General features: G+C 36.8%; 1 protein-coding gene across 1 annotated transcript in view; it reads right to left on the bottom strand.

The window, feature by feature from the left end:
- Nucleotides 1–257: 257 nt before the first annotated feature.
- The window catches only part of LOC114535023, a 39,056-nt gene continuing 13,748 nt past the window's right edge, over nt 258–25,565 (bottom strand). Inside the window, exons 2-4 of the mRNA XM_028556398.1 lie at nt 18,972–19,060; nt 16,081–18,226; nt 258–1,018 (exon numbers count right to left, since the gene is read on the bottom strand). Of these exons, the coding sequence (XP_028412199.1) occupies nt 258–1,018; nt 16,081–18,205 (2,886 nt within the window). The 5' untranslated portion in view covers nt 18,206–18,226; nt 18,972–19,060. The remainder of the gene's footprint in view (nt 1,019–16,080; nt 18,227–18,971; nt 19,061–25,565) is intronic.

Below are 25,565 nucleotides of genomic sequence, written 5' to 3'. Positions count from 1 at the left end.
TTAGTAAATAAACTACGTCGAAACTGACAAGAATTTCATTTTTACCTAATCTAACATCTTGCATATTCGTAACAAATTCTTTAGAATTAACTACATGATGTTCAGTTTGACCAACAACTGGTTTTAAAATTCTAGCAAGATATTTAGCTAAATTATAAGTCGGTGAACCTTGGGATGCAACTATAGGCCTAAGAGGTACACCTGATTTATGTATTTTGGGTAAACCATAAATTTTGGGCACACACTACATGAAGGTCTCAAATAATCATGAAGGTTTTGAGACAAATACCTGATTTCCTAAGTTCAGATAGTTTAGAACATACTTTACGTTCAATATTGGCTGTAGGATCACGTTTTAGCTCTTTATATGTTGGAGTTTCAAGAAGAGCATGGATTTTACTTTCGTACTCTGCACGATTTAATAAAACCGTAGCATTACCCTTATCAGCCTTTAAAATATGTATAGACTTATCTGCCCTTAGGTTCCTCACTGCATCCTTCTGCTCCTTGGAAAGATTAGACTTGGGTAAAGTTGTACGTCGCAAGACCTCAGTTACTTTAACACGAATGTTGGATGCTATATCATCTCTGAGATGATTCAACTTTGGTTCCAGATGTTGAACGATTTCTTCTTTAGGAATCTTGTGTGGTACAACAGCGAAATTTAAACCCAATGCCAAGACTTCTTCTTCAACCGGCATAAGTTTTCGCGCACTTTGGTTAACAACAGTGCGTCTTAGAGTGTCAACAGCCAAATCTTCTTGTCTTCTTTTATCTTTTGATCTTTCGGACGTCAATCTTGTGTATTTGGCGATCTGTGTTGAGCGAGCTTTATTAAAGGTACGCGTAAAAGAAGCATCTATCATTCTTTTTGCAACAGCAAAATGTTTTTCTTCAAAAGTTAACCAAAGTTCTTCTGTAAGAGTAGCGATGTTGTCATCCACTCCGCTTAGTTGTTTACGCGTCCAAGCAATTCTTTCTCGTAACAGTGCCAACTCGGCTTTCTTCAAGATTTTGCCTGCATGTTTAGTATGGAAACAATTAAACATACGCAAACCTTTCGGAACAACATCGTTGTCTCGACACCTTTTCAGGAAGGTTAAGTTGTTGATTAATCTTGAGCGTTGTTGTGAAAGCCGGTCAAGTCGTTTAAATGATTTATGAAAATACTCTCCATAGAGTTCTGTAATAATTTTCTTGTATGATTGCATGGCGACTTTAGTAATTATAATAACTTGTAGGTACACCACGTAAGTATTAAATACTGCAAAGCTTTCGGTCCGTTAACCCGGACCTTCATCAGTGCAATTACTTGAATACACGTTTGCGCGTCACTTAAATATCATGTTAGTCGTGATTAGTTTGCTCGCGCTATTAATTAAACGGTTTCATTTAATTAAGTTCTAATTAATGCGCGCGCCCTAGACAAGTATTTGACTAAGAGACACCGAAAAGAGCACGCCACGTACTATTAAGTGGCTTTCCCTCTTGGACGATAGTTTGATGTTTATAAATTTCAATAGATTCTCTCATTTTACGAGAGACAGTAAACTTATCGTTTGCTAAAATGGTAGCATCGTTCCATTTAATGCGATGATCATAAGTCCATGCATGGTGAGCTACTGCAGACTTATCCAGTTTACCTTTCTCGCAGTTCGTCTTATGTTCTTTAAGACGTATTGAGAGATTTCTACCGGTCTCTCCAATGTAAACCAAACCACATTCACATGGAATGCGGTACACACCAGGTTTCTGTTGTTCATCGACGCCATCCTTGTGTGTGTAAAGAGCAAATTATTTACCGTTAGTTTTGACTCCCACACAGCAACCTGATAGATGCCTCATATGAGTCATGTTCTTTGCATGTTTACATAGGGTCAAGTATCCAGTTGTATAACTTAATTTGTAGCGTATATACTGAAAAATGCTGTGCCTACAAGATGCACAAACAATAAACTTTCAGACAGACCAGTAGGATACCAAAATAACAAATTTGTATGTTTGTTGCGCATTAAATGACAACATGAACAAGCCCTATGGAGGCTAATATGGTCATCTGATCTGGGTTGACCAAGTTGAAAATGTTGATACTTAAATATACATAGCTGATATGCTAATGTTCCTTGATGATGCCGGCTAAAATTTCGACTTCAATTCGACACTAGCGAAATAAATAGATGTTTAGTGAATAGTGAGAAAATATACATTGGTTGCCTGATCGTCGCGTGCGTAGAGATCAGTATACGAAATGTACAAATTAGACGAGCTGGCGTAATTGACATAGTAACAGCTATAATGATAATCAGCATTTTTGCAATCAGACGGCGAAAAAAACGTGTTTATTTTAAATTTACCATTAATACGTACAGTAAGGGATTAGCGCTTAGTTTTTTTATCCAATTGAAAGAAAAAAATTGGTTTATCTGTTGTTTCTGGTCAAAGTCATCTTAGAATGCGCTTGCACGCATACTATTGTAAATCTGCTCCCCTGCACCTGACATCACAAATTTATTTTCGCATATATTAGCATATGAGGTTTTTTTCAAGATGGCGGATGACTGTCAAATGCTTTCGGATATATCTAAGCAAATAAACGCACTGGACAAGTAAAAATAGGAAATTAAGTATTCCATAGATATGCTTAATTGATCGCAAGAATAAAAAAATGTATTGCCAATACCCTTTAAAGACAAACATAAACAATAGCATGAAATAATACTCAACCTTGATAAGAATACGAACAAAACATTTATATTAAAATATACCAAACGATGTGCAGGTTACGCATCGTGCACGTTTCCGTGAATTGTTGAAACGCTGCTATTAAATAACTTTTAAGGTATAGGGCGAAGAACAATTAATCAAGAAATGAAATTGATTTGTTTTGATATTTATGTAATTGTGTAGTATTATTTCATCCCTTGCCCATTGGGTATTGTGTAGTTCAGTCTAATGCATACACTATAAGGATACAGTAAGCGGCAATTTTTAATAATCACTAGGACATATATTGACTGAATTATTAACTTCAAACTTCATACGTCATTATAAGACCAATAAAATTTACGAATTAACGCAACGAAAGTTACGTTTTCTGAAGTTTAAAAAATTTTAACATGACGTCACAATGCAGTCTGATAACTAGCCCAGTGCGACCACATATGTAATTTTTCACCAAAGTTGCTCAAATCTTTTTTGACTGCCCCATACTGTGGGCGGTAAGCGTAACCGTAAGAATATTCTTGCGCTAGGTTTTCAAATTTTTCCGGCATCGTCTGGACGGGGCCTCAGTGTTCATGTGTTTGCTGGGTGGATTTCATCTTTGCAGGTTACCTCTAATACACTTGCATTAATTGATGCATATTTTATATTAAATATTAAAATTTAAATATTACGCGAGGTTTAAATTTTCTTGTATATACGCAGGTCAACTCACACGAATTTATGTTTAATCTTTAATGAATAATGATTCCAGGTTCATAAATATTGCTTGTTTCTATCAAGATTCAGGGTCTTTTGAATCTCAACTGCATGCTTTGAAAGAAAGACAACGCTGTATATTTAGGTAGTTTTCTGATAAACACGGTTTATGAAACTTGGACAAGACACGGAGATTTCTTTGCAAGAAAAATATTGCACGTTTTCTGAATGGCGATGACACATACAGTAATACGAATAAACTTGTTAGGTTGTCAACTTCAACAATTTTCAATCTTGTAAACGCGCTTTAGTTTGACTGAGAATTAAAAGTTGTCAACTTTTAATAAGCCAACTTTTAAATTGTTCCGCGTGGGAAAGATTTTAGAAACAGACAATATTAGAGTCGATGTATAAACAGAGAATGTGTGTGTCTAATTCAATTGTTTGTTAGCCTCGAGGCTTAAAATTTCAGCTTCTTGAATTGAATCTTTATACAGAACGCCCAATTCGAACCCTCGAATTCTTATAATTTATTATTCAAAATATTGACTGTATATTAAAATTTTAGGAAATTACTAAAAGATTAAATGATTTAGCTCTGTGCCGCGCAAGAGAATAAACACGGATAATCTTAAAAAAGGAAAAAATATGACCAACGCCGTGACAAAAACTTACCTTCTCAAATTTTCAAAGCGATAATTCCACTACATGCATGGCAAAGATTCCCCGGAAATATAACAAACAGATGTGCGGAAATGAAGACTTGAATCCTAGGAGGAAAAACTTTGTAATTCTCAATATAATTTTAAAACTGCCATGCATCTTAGAATGTCGTGCGAGTGTCGTGTAGTTACGGAATTTGTATATTTACGGGGTCATTTTCATTAGCAGAAAGTTCATATTATTCATTTCGTAGTAAACCAGACGCCTATTCTGGCGGTAACTGCGTCGCGTCAATCGTTGCATGCAACTGTGCCCCATAGAGGTAAAACCGAATTATTGGTGCTAGGCAGATGTAGCTAACGATACAGTACAGATATTGATTTGATCGGGCATACAAGGCTTTCATGGCATTCAAGACTTTCATGATTCATGTGTTCATTGTCTGTAAACACGTTTCGAAAGTGTTCGGCATCTTTTAGTGTAGGTTTACCATGATCAGTGTGTGCTAGTGTATGCAGAGTGAGCATATCAAACAAGACAAGACGAGAATCTAGCATTATGATTACCTGTACGTATTTTCTCGAACGACAGACGTCTAGATTTCCTGCGCTATCGGCCATGCACAGCGATTCGTGTACGTGTTCTTTTATTGGACCAGGAACTGGTCCCTAACCGCTGCTAATCTTCTTCTTGTTGTTGTTAGGGGGCGACGCTCTTTAAAAAAACCCTAAGGCTATAGCATTACTTGTTTGATCGGAATGAAACTTGGCACAATTATTCTAAGCAATATTCCGCATCGACTGACGGAGTTTGAATTTTTACTTTTGACCTTTGAAGCAAGTTACAAGCAATTCTTGATATATTTGCAGCAAATAATATATACAAATCATTAATATTCAGTCTATGTACAGGGTGTCCCAAAAAAAACGAAAACTATTGAAATCACCCATAACAATGCCATTGTTAGAATTTGAATGCCCAAGCACTCTGTTGGGCCCACAAGTCTGTAAATCAGGGTTGCCATAAGCATTTTTATGCATGCATATGATGCAGTCAAATTTGCTTGTTCGCAAAAATGATATTTATCAACAATATTTACAATTTACAAATTTGGATAACATTATTTAAATGTGCATCTCAAGGACCATGACCTTCGACATGTCCCCTTTCTCTAGCAACACAAAGCATTTAGCATTTTATAAGTTGAATTAAATCCCCACGGGCTGAAATTCGTGAGCACGGCATTCAAATTTTAACAATGACTGATTTCAATAGTTTTCGTTTTTTTTGGGACACCCTGTATAAGTAAACGGAAACGATTAGAAATACATTGTCCTCTCCATTGCTATAAATACAATGCAGTTCAGAAATTAAACTCAGTTACCCAGTTCCTGGTCCCTATAGTACGATCGTACTTGTATGACGTGTATCGTGCATGCAGTTTCCTGCTTTTGGTTCGCACGACCCAGCGACAACAAACGCTTTCAATTTTTTGTTTCAGTAAAATATTTCTTATTTAGGGTTACTCGGCTTAGGTTACTATTTGAAGTGTGTTTATCACGAAAATATTTCGATACGAAATCACACGAGTTCAAAATACGAGTATCTTCGTTGGCCTGCGCGGCCAGGAAGACTGGGTCGAAAACGTAAAAAACACCAACGGCAATTCACATTTGAAATTAATAGACTCTCATCGATTAATGACAAAAATGAAATCTCGAAAATTAATATTTCAATATATTAATATTTAAAACTTTAGGAGTTATTGTAGATGACCAACTTAAATGGAATTCACATATAAATACGATTACCACCAAAGTATCAAAAGGCATAGGAATGAAAGATTTTGTGCCCCAGTCAACTCTTATTTCGGTATACAATTCATATGTCTTGCCCCACTTTGACTATTGCAGTCTTGTTTGGGATATAGAAAATGCAAGTTCGCTCCAAAAACTTCAAAAATTACAAAACAGAGCTGCAGGAGTAATAACTGGGAAATCATATGATATCAGATCTAGAGATATATTAAAAGAATTAAGCTGGCAACCATTAATAGAAAGATGAGGTAATAATAAGGCGGTATTCATCTATAAAGTTACGAATGGTGAATACTTATCTATCTATCTAGCCTGTTCGTTTTCAAAAACAATGACAACTAAATTTACGAAATAATAATATTGATTACAAATTAGAAAAGCCTAAAACATATTTTTTGAAAAAAAGCATTAGCTATTCAGGGGTAAAGGTTTAGAATGAATTACCAGTAGAACTGAAAGGCAATTGTTTGTCATTAAATGCATTTAAAACCTTGCTTAGGAAAGATCTCAGCATAATACTTAAGTTTTGATATATGTGGTGGGCTGTGTAATGAGTAATGTGTAATTTGTAACTATATTTAAGACATAGAAAACATTATCCTGTTTTTATACAGTTATAGAAACACGAGTGGGAGTTTGGGAGAACGAGAAATAATCATATATATATATATATATATATATATATATATATATATATATATATACAGTAGGGGGCAAAAGTTTGAGTCCAGTCGTTGTAGAATTCCAGTATTAAATCCTGGCAGCGTATTCGAGTTAAGATATGCGTGCTAGTGTTTCAATACTGCATGTAAACCATATTAATTGCACGCTGTTTTGGTCCTATTAATCTAAATTATAACAAAATAAAGTTCTCATTCCTTTACACAACCCAAGGTGGGTGGGAAAAAGGGCAAAGTGATGGTGCACATGGACAAATAGTTGCATTAAGTATTGAAGGATTCTTTCCTCGTAAGATCGCAGAAAAAGTGAGAATTTTAAAAGGTGGTATGCAACTAACCTTGGAGAAATTCAAAGAAACTAAATCCTACTCAAGCAAACTTTTAGCTGCTTCGGTCATGCTTGGTTTTGCAATATTGAAAGATATAATAGGATCCTAATTAAAGAAAAGAATCGTCCAATTTTTCAAGGACATGGAATTTCATCTGGCACAAAGTTGACCGCGCGTCTAACTATATGATAATCACCCTAAACACATGCACATCTCCTATGTGCCAGAAATCTTTTAGAAGCAAACTCGTTCTGGTGATCTCGTTCTCATGGCTTTCCACCTCAAATTCCAGATTTAAAACCTATGGAGCACTTGTAGGTCCGTTTTAAACGGAAAAGGGCGAGGCACAGACCCACCAGCCAGGATGACTTGAGGCAAGTGGTCGACGAATGCTGGCAAGGTATTGAACGTGCGACATTAAAAACCTACGGAATCTATACCAGCAAGAATAAAGGCCGTTTCAAGAGCAAAAGAGAGGGATACTAAGCATTGACATGTAATGCATTTTTGCACATTAACATACGTTAAATGAATATCATAACATCCCATAGTTGTTGTGCAGCATGTATTTTTCAGTTCACTTATTTACTTTTTTCTAGTTCACATTTCGGTAAGGTTTTCTGTAGAAAATTAATATATGCTGCTAAAACAATGAAATACAGTCACTGGACTCAAACTTTTGCCTCCTACTGTATATATATATATATATATATATATATATATATATATATATATATATATATATATATATATATATATTATATTTATATATATACATATATATATATATATATATATATACATATATATATATATATATATATATATATATATATATATATATATAATAATATTATATATATATATATATATATATATATATATATATATATATATATATATACATAAAAATACAAAACATGTGTTCTCCTCTATTTTGGCTATTTCCTTTCATTCTAACTTTCCAGACAAGGGACCTGAGGTCGAAACGTTGAGAAGTTTTGTCTATTTTAGGTAATTGTTATACCATATTTGATGCCATTATATGAATTGCCCAACCCTTTTCAAATTGAAGATGAGAAATGTTCATGTGGTGAATAATGCATTGAAAATTTGTATACATCCCAATCAACCTGACCTGATAAACCTTCCAGTCAGTCAACCAGTGGACATATGCAGATCATTTACAGTAACTTTTTTAAAATTAATGTTCAAAAAAAGGGTTTTCCCTGACAAGCTTGAAGTTGCAAGTGCAGCACCTTGTCACACAAATTATTTTGCAAATACAGTAGTATTTTAGTTCTGATGCACATGCAAGAAACATTTGAAAGTTTTATGAATCCTGTCTGAATAACACTGTTAGAAAATCAGAGTGTTATGAGACTTTTAATTTCAACACCTCTGGATCAGACAGTTTACATATGGTTTGATTTTTTCAGTTATTATTATTAGATTATTTTTGTTATTAATTATTTTGTAGTTTAAATAAATCTCCAGCATTATCCTATTTGATTTGCATGAGATGTGATTGAATTTGACCCATGTGATCACGTGAGTTTTAACCTATAAATCTTAATGAAGTTATGAATAATGTATAATACAGTATGAATGTGTCATGAAAAATATTATAAAATTTTATCTTTATTCTGTGATTTGAAGGTTGCTTCTAAGGGGAAACCCATTTGCAAAACATTTTCCCCTTTGCAACAACTGGGGAGTTTGCCTGCCTGGGGAGTTTCCCTGTTTTCCTTTCGTGTTTTACTTAAGAATTAAAAAACGAGTCGCGTGCCTTTATGGTGTAATAATGCACGATGGGGGAATGTTGGGAGAATACGAGAGAAGCTTGTAAAACACGAGGCGTAGCCGAGTGTTTTACAAGCTTCTCGAGTATTCTTCCAACATTTCCCCGAGTGCATTATTACACCATAAAGGCACGCAACGAGCTTTTTTAATTCTTTTATAATATAAGAAGAAATTATAGGGCAACAACAAAACTTATTTATTTGATCAATAATGAAATTCTCCTTACATGTTATTTAAGATGTTGCTTAGCAACAAAAATTTCAAAAGCCAGAAGCGTGCATTATGGCCTCACAATGCACGCGCGGTAGCCAATCAAAATGCTCGTTATATCATACTTATATTATAAAAGCTTCTCTCGTATTCTCCCAACATTCCCCCATCGTGCATTATTACACCATAAAGGCACGCGACTCGTTTTTTAATTCTTAAGTCAATGACCACTTTATAGCAGAACTCGTGAAACAAAACTATAGTGCTATAAACTATAGTGTATATCAACTACAAAACGTTGAAAAATAAATTCTTCCCGTACCCAGCAAAATCAGATGTGAATATTTCTGTTGACTATTATTATACAAAAGCAAATATGTATATATAACGCAACAATGTGCAATATACTACGTGAAACACAAATATAAACAAAACCATCCCGTCAAAACATTGTAATGTATAGCAAAATAGACAAAGACGCATTCGTATATCGCAATATGAGAGAAAACATACCTTGATTTAATACCTTCGGCAATCTTGTCTTGTCTATGACAATAGTGTATATTTATACCACGACTGGTCCGAAGCCGTATGCCTTTGTCTTTGGGCTTGTTTGCCTCGATAAAGCTTGTTAAAACAACTTTAGTTTTGCTCAAACACTAAATCAACACTTCCCAGGATTACTTTGGGAGCTTCTAGGCCAAGAATACGATCATTTTCACAAATAAGGAACACAGACTTTGAAGAAATACAAAGACTCAAAGAGAAACAGGAACTAGGTGAGGTTTTGGGTGCGGCCACTGAGCTGTATGGCGCTGCAAACTAAAGTTAGAAAACTGGAACGATATATCTAAATCATATATTTTGAGATCACAGCTCTAATAATACCGCCTTTAAAACACTGGGGAGAGCATAGAGAAGTGAGAAACTCAGTTAAGATCGATGTTCCGCCAATTGGTTCCGTTAATTTTGGTATATAATAATAATGTAAAAGCATTCTTCCGAGGGTGTACCTGCGTATGAAAAACACTTAAAGCCTCGTTGACAAGGTACCGGATTACTATCGGACGAGGTCAAATTTTGAAGTTAATTAATGAAAGACAGCGGTGTCCTGAATAAATATACCAAATTTATCAAATTAAAAATAATTTACTAATAATCGTTGTTTCATAAAGCCTGATCCTCATATGTCACCGACGGTCGGCGATGACTATTGTCGGTGATCACTGGAGAATAAAGTGCTTTGTTACTTCGTCAACGACGACAAACAATACATCGCCGACCGTCGGTGACATATGAGAATCGAGATTAATGTTGAAATGAGTCTAATGAGTCAACGAGTTATGAGTCAATGAGTCTAATGAGTCAATGAGTTATGAGTCAAAAAATTTTGCTGCATTTTCCTAACCACAGTTTTGTAACTGCCGATAAAGATTTCGCCTGATTTGCATAAAATTTACCTTCGAATTTCTCGGCTACATTTTACAATATGGCCAACATAACTTTTAGATATATCTATTCCAGGGACCGCGGAGCCTTTTTCATATTGCTGGGGCTCGGAACCGCGCGCCTGCTAGGAGAGTCCGGGAAAATTTTGAAATATAGGTCTCTGAAATCGCCGCAAATGCCTCTCAATTTAAAGATTAATGGAATATGATAGATAGTATGTAAAGCTTCCAGCATGTTTGGCGCTCATAACAAACATTAAACAATATAACCATGCTTTGGTTATGATGTCAAATATTTTGAAATGGATAACCACGCTGTTTTAATGGTCAAATGCTTGTCCAATGTGAAGTTTCCAGCATGTTCGGCGCTCATATACAAAACTTAAACAATATAACCATGCTTTAGTTATGATGTCAAATATTTTGACATCGATAACCACGCTGTTTTAATGGTCAAATGCTTGTCCTATATAAAGTTTCCAGCATGTTTGGCGTTCATAACAAAAATTAAAAAATATAACCATGCTTTGGTTATGATGTCAAATTTTTTGAAATGGATAACCACGAAGTTTTAATGGTCAAATGCTTGTCCTATGTAAAGTTTCCAGCATGTTTGCCGTTCATAACAAACATTAAACAACATAACCATGCTTTGGTTATGATGTTAAATGTTTTGAAATGGATAACCACGCTGTTTTAATGGTCAAATGCTTGTCCTATGTAAAGTTTCCACCATGTTTGGCGCTCATATACAAACATTAAACAATATAACCATGCTTTCGTAATGATGTCAAATATTTTGAAATGGATAACCACGCTTTTTTAATGGTCAAATGCTTGTCCAATGTAAAGTTTCCAGCATTTTTGGCGCTCATATACAAACATTAAACAATATAACCATGCTTCAGTGGTTATGATGTCAAGTTTTTTGAAATGGATAACCACGCTTTTTTAATGGTCAAATGCTTGTCCAATGTAAAGTTTCCAGCATGCTTGGCGCTCATATACAAACATTAAACAATATAACCATGCTTTGGTTATGTCAAATTTTTTGGAATGGATAACCACGCTGTTTTAATAGTCAAATGCTTGTCCTATGTAAAGTTTCCAGCAAGTTTCGCGTTCGTAACAAACATTAACCATGCTTCGGTTATAATATCAAATATTTTGAAATGGATAACCACGCTTTTTTAATGGTCAAATGCTTGTCCAATCTAAAGTTTCCAGCATGCTTGGCGCTCATATACAAACATTAAACAATATAACCATGCTTTGGTTATGTCAAATTTTTTGGAATGGATAACCACGCTGTTTTAATAGTCAAATGCTTGTCCTATGTAAAGTTTCCAGCAAGTTTCGCGTTCGTAACAAACATTAACCATGCTTCGGTTATAATATCAAATATTTCGAAATGGATAACCACGCTTTTTTAATGGTCAAATGCTTGTCCAATCTAAAGTTTCCAGCATGCTTGGCGCTCATATACAAACAATAAACAATATAACCATGCTTTGGTTATGATGTCAAATATTTTGAAATGGATAACCACGCTGTTTTAATGGTCAAATGCTTGTCCAATGTAAAGTTTTTTAGCATGTTTTGCGCTCATATACAAACATTAAACAATATAACCATGCTTTGGAAAAAGTTCGAAAAATCCAGCTGACTTGAGCTGACTCATAACTCATTGACTCACAACTCATAGACTCATTTGACTCACAAAACAGGCGTTCTCCTGAGAATCAGGCTTTAAGGGCAAACAAAGATTTCGTGACCAGCGGATCTGGTACCGTAGGAACGCAGTGAAAAGTGATTGGAAGAACCACATTTTTCCCAATTGTTTCGACATTGCTGGAATTCTTGGAGAGGAATGACCACAATAGGAAAATTCAAATCAGTCAGAGCCACTGTTGCAGTCTAGAGGAAAACTTTCAAAACATAAAACTATCCACCCCCTCTCCTCCCTCAGCGATCCCTGGACGATTTTGAATATATCACGGGTGTAATTTGAGAACACAAAATGTATCTTGCCTGAAAAGGAGACTCCTTCTTATCTTCAGCATTTTAGTACTTATCCCAGCCTCAAACTAGCTCACAAAATACATTTATAAAGTTAACTGATCTACGGTCCGATGCTGGCAGAAAACAAAAATCATTTTTTCTTCAATTTGCAAAAATTTTCATAAACGTTCACAAAAAAAGATACAAATATCAAGTTTACTCAGACCATGTTTTGATCCAGTCTCAAGATGAATATTGTTCATGGCAGGGTTGGATTAGTAACGTAGCCAAGTAGAGTCATCCTATTAGTTTTTAACAACCCTGGTATTTGATATAATTACCTCCAAGTTGATATCACACAAGACAACTTTAGGGATGTAAGACAAACATCAATATAAGAATTTCAACAACAGTCAACAAAGTGAAATCATGAAATGGTTTACAAAATTACAAATCTATACAAATTACATGCTGGCAGTATTTCTAAATTCGCAATGTCGAACGCATTAAAGATATAAAAACCGACTTTTGAAACACGTCTAAGATATTAATTGTTGTGTTTTTTCGTGACCTTCTTTTTCATGAACATCAGATGTCTTGATCATAATTCTATTCACATTTCACGCAAGTTTTTACAATTTTCCAGTTCCCGCTCAAGACTTTAAATATCTTCCTTCCCAGCTAAAAATGTCCCTGTTATGTACACAGTTCTTGTAGTTCTCATATCTTTCTTTTTCATCAGCATCAGACGTTTTGACCATAACACAGTTACTATTAATTATTATAATAATACCATTTTTCACAACCAGCGCAATTACCATGAGCACCATCGTAGAGACCAGCACCCTCACCACCATCATAAATAAGAACTATCACCATCAACATGACTGTAACTACTATAATGAACATCTTAAACAACACCATCATACAACTGGTTTGTTTCAGGACTTGTTTCCTGCAGATGTATTCAAGATATCATCTTTGTTTAACAAACTGTAACCCCAGTTAGGGAGGCAAGGGAGTGCTATCACTTGCCCAAGGTGAACTCCCAGACAAACGGAGGGAAGGAGGTGTCTTACTTCTCCATTCTAGACCAGCTCCAAGCAAAGTCTAGCCGTTGCCCGAAAACAATGTTCTTGATGATAGTTTTTTATGCTATTGTTCGCTAAATCCATTATAAAATATCCTAACCGAAAAATCAAGTCTTTATCAACTAAATCTTCTACTATTGGTTTTCGTCCTCGTGTGAACGGGTTCACTTCAGTTATTTTTAAGAAAAAAGATATTCGCATTTAATTGGTATAAAAAACTTGCGGGGAAACCCAACATGTAACAAAATATACAGTTTGTGTAGATTTTCCTAAAAGCAGTTAAAACTTTTTTCAGCAAGACGACTTTATTGCGGAATAAAGATCCCAAAAGAAAGGATTGACTACATTAACTTGCTCAAAATCGTCCCACGAGTCATCTGCACTTCGCTGAATGAGGTTCAACCGAGGATTTGGTTGAATAGACAGTCGAACAAACACCATATCGCCTTTGTTGCCAGGAAAAGCCAGCACGTCTTCTTTTGGGGAAAGTTGAATTGTTTGGCTTGGCATAAAAGTCTTCAAGTATGGTTGATAGGAAGCGTCGAGAATCTCGCCAGAGTCTATGTCATGAAATATTATCACGGGCTCAGATACAGTTAATACAATTTTTCTCTTGTGAATACAAAATGACCTCAAATAAGTAAGGGGGTGGAATGCAGGAATTATATTTTGAGAATTACCAGTGTCCAGATCAATTATCTGACTCGCACCAAAAGTCCAGTTCATGACTATTGCGACTTTGGAATCATTACTGAAAATTACGACATCAGGCAATCTGCCAGACCTTTCAGGGTTATAGTGATAAAAGACTTCATATGAAGTTGGGTTTTCGGTATTTTTTTTCCAAATATAACAATTATTCTCATTGCAACCAGAGATAAAGGTACCACCAGGCGAGATTTCTACTTTCATCTTAGGCTCAATTCCAGGTAAATTGATCATTACAGGACCATCAACATCTCTGACATCGAGAACTTTCACGGTTTCATCCCACTCAAGAGCCAAACTGAAAAAGCCTTCAGAAAAACCAATCAGCTCAGAATGACTGAAATGAGACAAGACGTCTAGCGCCACGTCCTGACTGTGAGTAAACAAGATCTTTAGATTGTCATATACCGGGTATCGCGTTAATTTGGGAATCTCGTCAATAAATTCACTAATCACAAACAAGAAATCTTCCGACCACCAGCATAAAAACCTTGACCCGCATTGACTGATTTTGAAACGTTGTTCAACTTGGCTGGTATAGACATTCCATACGTTGATATATCCATCTGAGTTGCAGGATGCAAGTCGAGAGCCGTCAGGAGAAAACGAACTCGAATAAACATCCGTTGGCTGTGACAGACAGGATTGCTCTTGTGTAGGAGCTAATAATGTCTTAAAGACAATTAGTTTTTCATCATCTGAATAGAGCCACAGATTATCTCCTAAAAGTGTCATTTTAAGTTGACAAAAAAAATTCTGTGGAGGAGCTTCAGCAATATAGTTCCAAGCAACAATCGCAGTAAAGGGAATAGTTTCTGTGACAGTCGAATAACAATATTCAGTCGAAGAAAAAATACACTTCACACCTTTGCAGATCCACGGACACGAAATTATATTATAATATTTAGTCCGACTTTTCCTTGTTTCTAAGTGTTTAGAATTTGGTTCCTCAAATCCCCACTGAAAACATCGTTCACATTTCCTTCTCTTTAACACAACCTTTCCCCTGTAAAATAATTTTCGCTTATCACTTCTTTGCAATGTGATGGCGTTCCAAACACAAAAGGAACCCCAATAAGATCGAAAATCTGAATTTCCAATAATAAATAACCCTGTCGCGCTAAAAGAACACCAATCAACAGGAAATCCAGCAAAAAGCGACGACAGCATTTTTTGTTTAGCAACGTCCCATAGTTTAATGGTGTTTGAACCGTCGCTAGTCACCAGTCTTTTGCCGTTAGGGGAAAATGCACAGGACAGGAACGTCTCTTCATTTCCACGGAAAAATGGAACTTCCTTTCTTCCAGCAATGTTAAACGCCGTTTCCAGTTTACCAAATAATATGAGCGAATCGTCTGGAGAAAATGTGCAGCCAGGAATTTCTCCCGATTTTGTTGAATAACTCATAATTTCCAATAAAGTTGGTAGGGATATCACATGGATAAAATTCTCTACTGCAACTGCTACACTTTTTCCATCGTTAGATAAAGCAACAGCTGTAATAGGACAAAAGTCAATGTGTTTTTTCCAGACTGCCTGCGGCAAAATCGGAACTTCGTAAGAATTCGACTCAACAAAAGGTGAAAGGTTTGATAGTAGCGTCTCCGCGATTTCCTTCTCATCATCGCTGAAATAACCTTCTGGAGAACGGGTAAGAACCGCTTGTAAATACCATTGTAAAGATAATGTCGACTTATATCGTTTTGAATATTTGTAATGTTCCATTATGTGAAACAGGGAGTTTAGGAAAGAATCAAATTCAATGACATGGTACGAAATGCAGGCGAGTAAATCTTCGTTTTTAATCCAAGAACTTTGGAGTGATGTGAGCCAGAAACGCAGCAATTCACTTGGATCGATTACAATTAACATATAACATACGATATTAATATAAACTGACCAAAACACACCTTCCTCTATTTTACACTTTTCTAGATGTTTTAAACCATGTTTCAGAGCGTATTCCACGTCATTAGTAAAGTACAACTCAAGTCCTGAGCGAGCAGGTACATCTTCAATTTCTTCAAAAATTTTCTCGCATAAAAGCCAAAGCGATCTATGTCCATCATCAACCTTGACAGTATACTGGTGATCTTTATAGCCCTTTGCTAGAAGCCAATCGATAACAGACTTGTGAAAAACGGTTAACATGTCATCTGAAACATACAACAAGCACGATACGGCATCATTAATTTTGTTGATGATGTCTTTCGTTTCGCGACAATCTGGAGCTAAACCAAAAGCCTGAGCGACGAAAGTGAGGGGAAGATATTTTTCGGAAGCAGGCAGCATTTCCAAAATTTTGAACACATCAAACTTTTCATGTTTTATGTCGCTAAGCTCGTCTTCAAGGCGTTTAAAATATCGTTCGTAAACAGAATGCAGTCCTTCTGGGAGAAACTCCATGACGTCATTATTTGTTATCTTCTCAAGATCATAGCGAGCTTTTAGCCCAGACTGAAAGTGATATGCATAGAGAAATGAGCCCTGGCATTTGGCAACAAAAATGGAAAGTAAACAAATAGTTTTATTTTGCAAAAAAAATTGAAGATATGGATTCTCATACAAATCACGGGTCACTTCACTTTGATTAACTTCCCTGCCAACTAAACTTGGAAGACATTCTTTAAAATAAAGTTCAAGATCTGAGTTATTGTTGGCGTTAACATTCGCAATGTTCGTCTTTTGGTCGTCTCTTAGTCTTAGATCAGCAACGGAAATCTCTGGCCTGCTCGTCACCAAGATTTTGATTTTCTCGGGAAGATCAGGAAAATATTCAGCAATCAAATGAGTAATTTCATTTTTATTATCAGCAGCACTTTCATCCAAGCCATCGATCACGACTAAACGTTGCTCTTTTATTTCCAATTGATCCAATGGATTTTGTAAATATATTCGAAAACCATCTCTGAGGTTTTTGACTTGATGAGGTCGCTTTAACTGATCAAGGAGCTCATTTTTAAAGCCAGGGACGCTCTTACACATCTGACTTGCGAGAGACTGCAGCATCACCATAGGATCTCTTAGGTTTGAATCACTGAAATCACAAAAGTGACAAGCAGCCAGCTTTCCATTCTTCTCAAAATCTTCACAGATTTTAGCGGCAAACACGCTTTTACCAAATCCTGGTCCAGCGGTTATTAACTTTATTCTTGAATCACTATCACTGCTACAAAACCACTCGTCAACTTCTTTTAACAACCACTCTCTCGTTCCAGGTAGGAAAAATTTAACTTTTCTTCGAATTTTACTCTTGAAATTATGTTTGGCAAGTTTTCGTAATACATCTTCACCACTCTCCTTGCAGAATTCTTTTTCAGTATTGGCATCCTCGGGTATTGATAGCGTGCCCTTGAGGGAAGTTTGCGGGATCTCATTCTCACTTTTCTTCAACAAAAACTGGCATAGTAGATTTACTCCGTCGCGGGTTTCTTCAACGATTTGTGTCATTGTTGCAAGCATTTTAATACACTCATCTTCGTGCAGTTTCCAATCTTTAAGCTTTTGCACATACACTTCTTCTTCAGGCCCAAGAGGACATTTTTTTAAATCATCGACATCACTCTGTGAAACGCCCAATTCTACTATCGCCTGCGCAATTTTCTTCCATAAAGACTCAAATGTTGAATTGTGAACTCTAGTGGATGGTACATGTGCAAAAACATCATTTCTGTAACACTTGATTCTTGTGATATTCGCCTGCGTTGATCTATCAGTATCCGGAGGCATTACATCCCATCCTGTTGATGGAAAACCACAAATGTTCCGGAATAGAACTGTAAGTAATGTGATATCAAAGGTTTTGGAATCTGGCGGGTTGCCAGACGGAGGAAACAGTAAATCCCACTGGGAATTATTAATAACTCGAGGTTTTAACTTTTGAAGAGATGTTTTGTTTGCTGCCAGAACTCTGGGTAAACTAACAGCTGGATGGATGGCGTCAAATGTATTTCTCAAAGCCTCAGTTCCTTTGTCAACTAAAAGTTTACTGAGTCTTATAAAATTTGCGTTTTCTTCCAGCTCGTTAGAAGCCATGGCATTAGACAGTGCGAATTACTGTAACAAAATGGTTGTACTAATTATATAGGCTACACCGAGAAAAAGAATGGGATGGAGTAGATTTTCGCATATTTTATGACATTCTGTCATAAAAGAAAGTCGCAAGGATCTTGTTAAACGAAGGGATTTCTTGTTAAAATGATTTTGGGAAGAGACATATGTTTTAGGAGTAACATTTCTGACTTCGTACCACCCATATGACAAACTCACATGAACTTAATTTTAGAATTTTCATAAACATTCCGTCTGTCTTATTTGTGTGAGGAAATGAGATTTTTCTTGATATTATAAATTTTGAAAACCTGTTCTCATTTACAGACATAGTATGAGCTGAATGTATTTTGATGCCAAATAATTTATGAAAATATCTCTCGTATTTAAAATCTATTGCTACACGATTTTTTCATTTCCGATTGTAAACTGTCGTTCAAGTCTTTTTATAAATTTAAAAGCTGTTTCAGCCGACTCTCGATCATTAGTCTCAGAACAACTATTAAAATAAAACTGTATTGATCGATCCTTAGTCTCAGAACAACTAATCTGCTTTATTTGCTGTTTAGTGTTTGATTATTGTCAGGTTTTAGCCCCTGAGCCTCGCAATCGTGTTATGAATTATTTCTATATTGGTTACCAGTTCATTTAACATGACGTCACAGCTCTGTACTATGCCACTCAATAGAATACAATAGACACTCATACTGTTAATATTCGAAGAACGTAACCAACACTGACACAAACGTACCTTCTCAAATCTTCAAAGCGATGATTCCACTACATGGTAAAATCTCGGAAAGGACAACGGACAGATGGACTGAAATGTAGATTTAAAACCTAGAAAGAACAAATTCTGATTGTAACTTTAACCCACCCAAACAGCAGCTAGAATGTCATGTGAGTGTCACGTGGGATGCGTATTTATAATGGTAATTGCACTGAGTGGAGTGCTCATGCGTCATTACAAAAATCGCACGACCACGAAGCGGGAGACTATATTGTATTTCAGATCGTATACAGACCCCCAATTTTGTTTGATAGAGTTAATATTATTATCACTGTTTACTAAAACAAATCACTTCGCAGCCCTAGAGCTGAAATACACACGATTTTCGCAAATAAACAAAAAGTAGGTATCATTAGGAATGTATATATAACTTATACCAAACATTTTAATAACTAGTTTAAACTGTAGTTATATAAACTGTCGTTCAAGTCTTTTTATAAATTTAAAAGCTGTTTCAGCCGACTCTCGATCATTTATTTTTACAAATAACACTTCATAAAACAGTTCTCTTCTCAGACTAGTGGCTGTGCCTCCTCAGCATGTAATCAGTTAAGCTGGATTATTATATTTTTGTAAGTCAATGCAGTACTATTAGGCGCTCAGGGATCTAGTCTGTTAAAATATAAGGATCGAGTCTATCAAAATAAAACTGTATCGATCGATCCTTAGTCTCAGAACAACTAACCTGCCTTATTTGTTGTTTAGTGTTTGATTATTGTCAGGTTTTAGCCCCAGAGCCTCGCAATTGTGTTATGAATTATTTCTATGTTAGTTACCGCTTCATTTAACATGACGTCACAGCTGTGTACTGTGCCACTCAATAGAATACAATAGACACTCATACTGTTAATATTCGAAGAACGTAATGACGTCACAGCTCTGTACTGTGCCACTCAATAGAATACAATAGACACTCATACTGTTAATATTCGAAAAACGTAATGACGTCCAAGCTCTGTACTATGCCACTCAATAGAATACAATAACACTCATACTGTTAATATTCGAAGAACGTAACCAACACTGACAGAAACGTACCTTCTCAAATCTTCAAAGCGATGATTCCACTACATGGTAAAATCTCGAAAAGGATAACGGACAGATGAACTGAAATGTAGATATAAAACCTGGAAAGAACAAATTCTGATTGTAACGTTAACCCACCCAATCATCGCTTGCCGTCGGTGTTGTTTTTTTTCGTGTTTTTTACGTTTTCGACCCGGTCTTCCTGGCTGCGCAGGCCAACTAAGATACTGGTATTTTGAACTCGTCTGATTTCGTATCGAAATATTTTCGTGCTAAACACACTTCAAATAGCAATCTAAGCCTGGTAACCCCCACAAAAGAAATATTTTACTGAAACAAAAAATTGAAAAAGTTTGCTGTCGCCGGGATGCGAACCAAAAGCAGGAAACTGCATGCACGACACACGTCATATAAAATAACACGTACACGAGTCGCTGTGTATGGCGGATAGCGCAGGAAATCTAGACGTCTGTCGTAAGAGAAATTACGTACAGGTAATCATAATGCCTGGATTCTCGCCTTGTCTTGTTTAATATGCTCACTCTGCATACACTAGCACACCCTGATCATGGTAAACCTACACTAAAACGGGTTTACAGACAACGATCACATGAATCATGAAAGCCTTGTATGCCATGAAAGCCTTGTATGCTATGAAAGCCTTGTATGCCATTCTATGCCATTCTTCAATCAAACCGCACCTTCCTTTCAATGGTAAAAACGATCCTATTGAATTTCAGTACAAACAGATTCCTAGAGTACATGATTCCAAACTCAGCCTTATTCACGTATATCGTTAGCTACATCTGCCTCAGTAGCACCAATAATGCAGTTTTACCCCTATATTCTGTACGAAGTGCTCTATTTACTAGAAACCCTAAGAAAGAAACATTTTTCTAAAGGAATAAATATTGACAGGAAATGGGGCACAGTTGCATGCAACGATTGGCGCGACGCAGTTACCGCCAGAATTGGCGTTTTGTTGAACAATACAAATGATACGAGTCTGAATTGCCTGAACGCCTACCATGCACTATAAATTTATAACCATGCATCATGCACTCTTTCCTTATCCCACTGGTAACAGTTCTTTCCAGTAGTGCCATTGCCTCTAACCAGCACAATATTCCATTTCGCTTTTGAAATATTTCACATAAGATTGCTGGTGGATAATAGCTTTATCAACTTCAACAATCTTCAATATCGTAAACGCACTTTGGTTTGATTGAGAATTCTACCAAATCGTAGTTACGTACTTCCGGTTAACATGAGATGCACGCGGTGTGTTGTCGTGAGTCAGTACCAGTTGTGTAGTCGTGCTGTTAGGACGTTTTTTGACTGGAACTTTGGATATCTTTTGGAATATTATAGGTAAATGTTTGCACTATTTTCTTGCGTTATTTTTTACTAATACTGTTATTACCCCTTTTAGATCTAACGAGTTGATAAATACAGAACCATTGGCATTCATTATCGCCACTTTATCAGCCTGTTAACGGCCATATGCAGTTGAGTGTTTTATACCCTCACTCATATTCGGCTTTTGCTGAAGGCCGTGGGAAAGAAAGTCATAGTTTCATTTAGGTCAACCTTAGGCAATGCCACATGCACGGGAAAGAAATTTATAGTTTCCCAGTTATAACCTCACGGGAAAGAAAGTTATCGTTTCCCCTTTACATAGGTTATATAGCATGACTTGATATTAGTCATGTGTGACGAATCATTTCAGGATATCAGTGATATATTTTTTCGGTTTTCAGTGATGGAAACCTCTTCCGGCGAAACTTGTATACCGGACGGGCAACCAACACCAAAAGCTTTCATGCCCAACGAGTTGCAGGAGTCTATGGCCAACATGATGTCGGAAATGATGGCTCAAATGAAAGACGATATTTTCAAGCAATTCGAACAGTATGTCGTCGGCGATGAAGTGTGCGATGAAAGTGAGGAGACAATTAATGAGTCACACTCGACTGAACTCCAAACGACTGATGCTACTGAAGACACAGTGAGCTCGTTTGACGAATTGGCAGCTGAATTTTCTACAGCGGAGAGGTATCTTCGACCAGATAACTGTCAGTTGCTTGTAACGCCAAAAGTTAACAAAGTTATTTGGCACCAGCTTAAGCAAGGGACTAAAACAGCGGATAGCTCCATGCAAAAGTGTCAGAAATTATTTATGTCCTGCATTTATGCTATTATTCAAGCTTGTGGAAAGTCAACCGGGGAGGTTAGAACGATTCTAACCCATGCCCTCGTTCTCGCCTTGTCGGGCAACAGAGAATTAAATCTTAAACGTCGAGACTTGTTACGGCCTGACCTGAATACACAATATGGATCGCTCTGTAACCCTACGACACCTATAACGAGTGAGCTGTTTGGAGATGACATCGGGAAAGAGATTGATGAAGTCGCAAAAGCCAATAAACTTGGCAGTAAGCTTTCCAGTTCTCACAGAGGACGCGGGGACGAGGATATCATCCTTATGCACGATTTCAATCACGAGGATCAAGCAGCGCAACATTAATGCGAAGCAATGCCAGTAAAGGATCAAGTCACCGGTTATCTACACTACAGTCTTTTTTCGGGGACAGAGGCTCCCACCGTCGAAGGCCAGGGGCGAAGTTCAGTTCCAACCAGACAAGACCTCCACCAAATTAGTTTCATCTACTCCACAACAGGTCAGTTATATTAATCGCATAAATGAATTGATTAACAAACAACCATACCTTTTATGGCTGGGCAACTAAGATCCCATCTTGAATATTGGGAAAGAATTACTTCAGACCCGTTTGTATTAAGTTGTGTGACTAATTATAAAATTGAGTTTGATTATGAACCATCCTCAACAAGACATAGCTTTAATTTGGAATATAAATTATCACAACCGGAACAACATGCTGTTGATAAAGAAGTTACCGAGTTTTTATCCAAACATGTTATTGAACATACAACACATGAGCCTGGTGAGGTTATTTCACCTATTTTCATTCGACCAAAAAAGGAATCAGGCAAATTTCGAGTGATTTTTAATCTTAAGAAACTTAACGAAGCTGTTACTTACCGAAAGTTTAAAATGGACACATTAGAAACTGCTGTGAAAATGATGAAACCTGGCTGCTTCATGACGACTATTGATCTGAAAGACGCATACTATTCTATCCCAGTTATACCAGCAGATAGAAAATATCTTAAGTTTTGCTGGCGCGGAGTACTTTATCAGTTTACAGCGTTACCAATGGGACTAACGAGTAGCCCGCGCATTTTCACCAAAGTTCTGAAGCCTGTGTTTGCAACTTTACGATCACAATATGGCCACTCGTGCCTAGGTTATATTGATGACTCCATTTATCTCGAGGACACTGTTCAATCATGCCAAGATGCTACGTTTAATGCCACTAATTTGTTTGTCCAATTGGGGTTCGTGCCACACCCTACCAAATCAGTTTTTCAGCCAACCCAAAGTTTGGAATTTTTGGGATTTTTGTTAAATTCGCTTACTATGACGGTTTCTCTCCCAGAAAAGAAAATTACAAAAATCATAGCTACATGTTTGCAATTTTTACGAGCAAAACGGTCTACTATACGAGAATTAGCCTCCCTCATTGGTACTCTGGTCTCTACGTTTCCAGGAGTTGAATTGGGCCCTCTATATTACAGGGGGCTCGAGCGTGACAAAGATTTAGCATTAAAACAATCTAAAGGGGATTTTGATGCCAAAACCTGTTTATCACAAGCTAGTATTGATGAACTAAATTGGTGGGTCTCCTCCCTTCCGACAGCGTCGCGAACTATCGATCATGGTATACCTAAAATTGTTATGTCAACTGACGCTTCCCATCTAGGTTGGGGTGCTATAGTTGGCACAAACACAACACAACACAGGGACTTTGGTCCGCACAAGAAGCTGTAATTCACATAAATGTTTTAGAACTGTTAGCCATAAAATTTGGTCTACGGTCACTGCTTCATGCAACTCGAAATCAACACATCCGCATCGAATCAGATAACACCACAGCGGTCGCTTATATAAATGGAATGGGAGGATGCAAATCTATAGAGTGTGACACTGTTAGTAAAGATATTTGGTTATGGGCAATAGCTCACAATAACTGGTTGTCCGCTGCCTTTACTCCGGGGAAACAAAATATTATTGCTGATAAACTTTCGAGAGAATTTAATATCGCCTTAGAGTGGACGTTACACTCGTCCAAGTTTACCAGAATTGCTTGGCATTTCGGTCAGCCGGATGTTGATTTGTTTGCCAGTCGATTAAATAGACAAACGGAAGTATATATCTCATGGAAACCGGATCCTCATGCATCCTTTGTTGATGCTTTTTCGGTAAATTGGACCAGGTTCTCTAACAGTTATGCTTTTCCACCTTTTTGCTTAATTGCTAGGTGTTTGCAAAAAGTTGTTCAGGAGAAGATTACCATGATCATTGTTGTGCCAGTGTGGATCACTCAGGTATGGTTCACCAGACTTTTAAGTTTGTTAATCGAGTGCCCCCGATTCTTCAGGGTAACGGCGAATGTTCTATTCAATCCTCTGCACGGTCACATTCACCCTCTGAGCCCCAAATTACTGTTAATGGCATGCAAAATATCAGGAACAACATCCTTGAATGCAGCGTTTCTCCGCCAGTTGCCGACGTCATCATGTCATCATGGAGACCAACTACTCAGAAACAATACAACGTCTACCTCAACAAATGGACCAAGTTTTGTTTTCAAGAACAAATTAATTCAATGTTACCCTCTGTGAATGACGTATTAACTTTCCTTAACAATTTGTTTGAACAACAATTATCTTATTCGACTATTAACACAGCGCGTTCAGCGTTATCAAGCTATTTAATGGATGCTAGGTTTGCTGGTACGAATTATACGGTGGCGACGCATCCTTTCATTGTTCGGTTTTTGAAAGGAGTTTTCAATTCCAGGAAACCAACACCTAAGTATTCTGAAACGTGGGATGTAAATGTGGTGCTGGATTATCTGGCAACCATGCAGCCTCTCGATGAATTGTCTTTAAAGGAACTTTCATTCAAACTTGTCACGTTACTAGCTCTAACATCAGGACAAAGATGTCATGCTTTAACATGTTTGGCTACTACGGCTATGAAAAAGACGGAACAGTATTATCTGTTTCATCTTACCGACAATCTTAAACAAAATCGACCTGGTCATGTGTTTTCAACACTTTATGTACGCAAATATCAAGTAGCAGAACTATGTGTCTACAGAACGTTGGAAGTTTATTTGGACCGAACATCAGCTCTTCGGAAGCCTGCATTTACCAGGCTAACTACTTTCTTATGCCAAACCACACCAACCAGTTGTACCAGTACAGTTGGTCGATGGAATCAAGCAAACACTAACTCTTAGTGGCGTTGACACTGCAGTGTTCACTGCTCATAGTACAAGAGCAGCGAGTGTAAGCAAAGCACGAGGAACAGTACCAGTAGATTCAATACTCAAACATGTTGGTTGGTCATCAGACTCAGTATTTCGCAAGTTTTATAAC

Source organism: Dendronephthya gigantea, unplaced genomic scaffold (assembly GCF_004324835.1).
Source record: "Dendronephthya gigantea isolate DGI-Jeju-01 unplaced genomic scaffold, DenGig_1.0 000109F, whole genome shotgun sequence".
Classification (NCBI taxonomy): Eukaryota; Metazoa; Cnidaria; class Anthozoa; order Malacalcyonacea; family Nephtheidae; genus Dendronephthya; species Dendronephthya gigantea.
The sequence above is the reverse complement of the archived record's forward strand: the minus strand, read 5'-3'. Positions and strand labels throughout refer to the sequence as shown.